Consider the following 5153-nt stretch of genomic DNA (forward strand, 5'->3'; position numbering starts at 1 on the left):
CATCGCCACTGGGGAGACAAAGGCGGTCGGGCGTGGTGCTGGCCACCCACCCCCTCGTGTACCATTCCGGCCTTCATAGGTGCTCGCTAACAGCACTTGCCCCTACAGTCTGTTAAGGCTACACGGGGGATCTTTATCTTAGTTAGCCCTTATAGGTAGCTGCAGCTAATCGCAAACAGCACTTGCCCCTACAGCCCTGCTAGAGGCTACCTGGGGGATCTTTGTCTGTGTGTGTGTAACAGCACTTGCCCCTACAGCCCTGCTAGAGGCTACCTGGGGGATCTTTGTCTGTGTGTGTGTAACAGCACTTGCCCCTACAGCCCTGCTAGAGGCTACCTGGGGGATCTTTGTTTGTGTGTGTGTAACAGCACTTGCCCCTACAGCCCTGCTAGAGGCTACCTGGGGGATCTTTGTCTGTGTGTGTGTAACAGCACTTGCCCCTACAGCCCTGCTGGCGCTACCTGGGGGATCTTTGTCTGTGTAACAACACTCAGATTGTGATGATGATTAAGATGACGTCACGATCATCGTGATTTAAATCGTTTATTAGTGGGCATATGCTGAACACGGTATACATGATGAGATATATTGAATATATAATGTTGTACTGTATTATGTGGGGTCCCCATTTCCCTCCACTCCCATAACATTGAAGTCTATGGGGAGACTTTAACATTGAAGTCTATGGGTAGAGACTTTAACATTGAGGTCTATGGGAGACTTTAACATTGAAGTCTATGGGTAGAGACTTTAACATTGAGGTCTATGGGAGACTTTAACATTGAAATCTATGGGTAGAGACTTTAACATTGAAGTCTATGGGAGACTTTAACATTGAAGTATATGGGAGACTTTAACATTGAAATCTATGGGTAGAGACTTTAACATTGAAGTCTATGGGAGACTTTAACATTGAAGTCTATGGGAGACTTTAACATTGAGGTCTATGGGAGACTTTAACATTGAAATCTATGGGTAGAGACTTTAACATTGAGGTCTATGGGAGACTTTAACATTGGAGTCTATGGGAGACTTTAACATTGGAGTCTATGGGGAGACTTTAACATTGGAGTCGATGGGAGACTTTAACATTGAAGTCTATGGGAGACTTTAACATTGAAGTCTATGGGAGACTTTAACATTGGAGTCTATGGGAGACTTTAACATTGGAGTCTATGGGAGACTTTAACATTGGAGTCTATGGGAGACTTTAACATTGTAGTCTATGGGAGACTTTAACATTGAAGTCTATGGGAGACTTTAACATTGGAGTCGATGGGGGCCTTTAACATTGAAGTCTATGGGAGACTTTAACATTGGAGTCTATGGGAGACTTTAACATTGGAGTCTATGGGGAGACTTTAACATTGGAGTCGATGGGAGACTTTAACATTGAAGTCTATGGGAGACTTTAACATTGAAGTCTATGGGAGACTTTAACATTGGAGTCTATGGGAGACTTTAACATTGGAGTCTATGGGAGACTTTAACATTGGAGTCTATGGGAGACTTTAACATTGGAGTCTATGGGAGACTTTAACATTGAAGTCTATGGGAGACTTTAACATTGGAGTCTATGGGAGACTTTAACATTGGAGTCGATGGGGGCCTTTAACATTGAAGTCTATGGGAGACTTTAACATTGGAGTCTATGGGAGACTTTAACATTGGAGTCTATGGGGAGACTTTAACATTGGAGTCGATGGGAGACTTTAACATTGAAGTATATGGGAGACTTTAACATTGAAGTCTATGGGGGCCTTTAACATTGAAGTCTATGGGAGACTTTAACATTGGAGTCTATGGGAGACTTTAACATTGAAGTCTATGGGAGACTTTAACATTGGAGTCGATGGGGGCCTTTAACATTGAAGTCTATGGGAGACTTTAACATTGGAGTCTATGGGAGACTTTAACATTGGAGTCTATGGGGAGACTTTAACATTGGAGTCGATGGGAGACTTTAACATTGAAGTCTATGGGAGACTTTAACATTGAAGTCTATGGGGGCCTTTAACATTGAAGTCTATGGGAGACTTTAACATTGGAGTCTATGGGAGACTTTAACATTGAAGTCTATGGGCGACCTTTAACATTGAAAGTCTAAGTCCATTATATAAGGCAGCGTGTGTGTGTCTGTGTGTACGTGTGTTGAACTTCCTTCGCACCGTACGTAGTCCGATCCTGCAGATGCCATGGGTTGTCCTGCTGCTGTGCCAGGCTAGGTGCATGAGGAGGAGGTCACGGGACAGACCCAGCAGGTGCCATGGGTTGTACTGCTGTGCCAGGCTAGGTGCATGAGGTGGTCACGGGACAGACCCTGCAGGTGCCATGGGTTGTACTGCTGTGCCAGGCTAGGTGCAGGAGGAGGAGGTCACGGGTCAGACCCAGCAGGTGCCATGGGTTGACTGCTGTGCCAGGCTAGGTGCATGAGTAGGAGGTCACGGGACAGACCCAGCAGGTGCCATGGGTTGTACTGCTGTGCCAGGCTAGGTGCATGAGGAGGAGGTCACGGGACAGACCCAGCAGGTGCCATGGGTTGTACTGCTGTGCCAGGCTAGGTGCATGAGGAGGAGGTCACGGGACAGACCCAGCAGGTGCCATGGGTTGTACTGCTGGGCCAGGCTAGGTGCATGAGGAGGAGGTCACGGGTCAGACCCAGCAGGTGCCATGGGTTGTACTGCTGTGCCAGGCTAGGTGCATGAGGAGGAGGTCACGGGACAGACCCAGCAGGTGCCATGGGTTGTACTGCTGTGCCAGGCTAGGTTCATGAAGAGGAGGTCACGGGACAGACCCTGCAGGTGCCATGGGTTGTACTGCTGTGCCAGGCTAGGTGCATGAGGAGGAGGTCACGGGTCAGACCCAGCAGGTGCCATGGGTTGTACTGCTGTGCCAGGCTAGGTGCATGAGGAGGAGGTCACGTGACAGACCCAGCAGGTGCCATGGGTTGTGCTGCTGTGCCAGGCTAGGTGCAGGAGGAGGTCACGTGACAGACCCAGCAGGTGCCATGGATTGTACTGCTGTGCCAGGCTAGGTGCACCAGGAGGAGGTGACCCATCCAGCTCAGCCTGGCCATCACCACCATCACCACCACCACCATCACCACCACCATCATCACCATCACCACCGGCACCACCACCATCATCACCACCACCACCATCACCACCACCATCACCACCACCACCATCACCACCATCACCATCATCACCATCATCACCATCAACAACACCATCACCACCACCATCATCACCACCACCATCACCACCACCATCACCACCATCACCATCATCACCATCACCACCGGCACCACCACCATCATCACCACCACCACCATCACCACCACCACCATCACCACCACCATCATCACTATCACCACCATCACCACCACCATCATCACCACCACCACCATCACCACCACCATCACCACCACCATCACCACCATCACCATCATCACCATCATCACCATCAACAACAACCGCCACCATCATTACCGTCACGTGGCCACGTGGCACATCGTGACGTCACAATGCCTGGTTCCCGCCCTTCCCAATGACGTCACGTCCACGTACAGTGACGCAGCCCAGCGATGACGTCACCACCTCCCCCCCTCTGAACACTGATGACGTCGCTCTGTCTTGATTACTGCCGACGTCATTGTACGAAGAAGGGGCAAACCTGTGGTGACGTCATCGCTCAGGTAAACACCGGTGACGTCACGACCCCCTTGACTATCGGTGACGTCACTGCGGCGGCGTCACTCAGGTGGTGACGTCATCTCTTAACTCGATTACACGCCGACGTCATTGCGTGGTGACGTCATCGCTTACGTTGATGCGGTGACGTCATTGGGGAGGGAGGGAGGTGGGGGCTACTTCCGCTCGCGATGACGTCACGCGTTGATGGGGAGGGGGTGGGGGGGGTTGAGGGTGACGTCACCCCACTGAGGCTCAGCGGTGACGTCAGCTTCCGGTGTGGGCGGAGTTTGTGTGTGGCGGTTGAGGGTGACGTCACTCCGCTGAGGCTCAGCGCTGACGTCACTCCGCTGAGGCTCAGCGGTGACGTCACTCATCCAACGGCCGCTCTGGGGGCGTGGCCTCCGCGCCGTCGTTGCTCGTAGCTCCGCCCCTACACCACGTGACCCACACAGACACCCGGTACAAGCCCAAGTGGAGGGCACTGATTGGTTCTTTTTAAGCTCCGCCCACCACCCAATACGTCCCATTCATTGGCTACCACATTCGGATAAGCCCCTCCCCCTTATACTTGTATTTAAGAGTCTTCTTGGTTCATCTTGGTTCTTTCGGTAAAGTCATCGCGTGGTAGGGAAGTAATGAAATAATGAAAATAAAACATAATAAAATAATAATGCAATTATAAAATATTATGTTTAATAATAAAAATAAAGCATAATAAAATGATGATGTAATAATAAAATATTATGTTTAATAAAAATAAAACATAATAAAATAATAATATAGTAATAAAATATTATGTTTAATAATAAAAATAAAACATAATAAAATAATAATATAATAATAAAATATTTATTTTTATGTTTTATTATTTTATTACTTCCCTTCTACGTCACTTTACCGAAAGAACCAAGAAGATGAATCCCTGCAGTCACGAAAGAAGCTTTACATCGAAATTTAATAATATAATATTATTATAATGTTTTATAATTTAATTTTATCACATTATTATATTATTTTATTTAGTTATTTTATATAACATTATTTTATTATATTACAATATATCATTTTTATTATTATTTGATTTTATTATACTATATAATTAAATTTTATTTTATTATTTTATTTTATTATGTTTTATTTTTATTATGTTTTACTTTTTATTATTTTATTATTTCCCTTCTACGTGATGACTTTACCGAAAGAACCAAGAAGATGAATCCCTGCTGCAGTCACGAAAGAAGCTTTACATCGAACTTGTATTTAAGAGCTCGTCTGTTGGAATTTTGCAACACAATTTTAGCTGTGACGGACCCACCTGATGACGGAGACTTGTGTTGCTTCCGAAACGTCGTGTTTTATTTTATTTTATATATATTAACCTATTAATATTTTAGTAATATTAAACGGTTAGTTATTTTATTATTTATTTTTTCCCTACTTGACTTTACCGAAAAAAAA

At 46.1% G+C, this 5153-nt stretch overlaps 1 protein-coding gene across 2 annotated transcripts in view; it reads right to left on the reverse strand.

The window, feature by feature from the left end:
• Positions 1-542: 542 nt before the first annotated feature.
• The window catches only part of LOC133359420 (synaptopodin-like), a 12534-nt gene continuing 7923 nt past the window's right edge, over positions 543-5153 (reverse strand). Inside the window, exons 5-6 of one of the 2 annotated variants that reach the window (XR_009757161.1) lie at positions 2088-4125; positions 543-1584 (exon numbers count right to left, since the gene is read on the reverse strand). Coding sequence is in view for 1 of the 2 variants with exons in the window: in XM_061577835.1 (XP_061433819.1) it covers positions 4062-4125 (64 nt within the window). In the remaining variant the exon portion in view is untranslated. Of the gene's footprint in view, positions 1585-2087; positions 4126-5153 lie in introns of those variants that run through there. The other variant, XM_061577835.1, reaches the window with a different exon arrangement.

Source organism: Lethenteron reissneri, chromosome 65 (assembly GCF_015708825.2).
Source record: "Lethenteron reissneri isolate LAM-NWPU_2019-01 chromosome 65, ASM1570882v1, whole genome shotgun sequence".
NCBI classification, from domain to species: Eukaryota; Metazoa; Chordata; class Hyperoartia; order Petromyzontiformes; family Petromyzontidae; genus Lethenteron; species Lethenteron reissneri.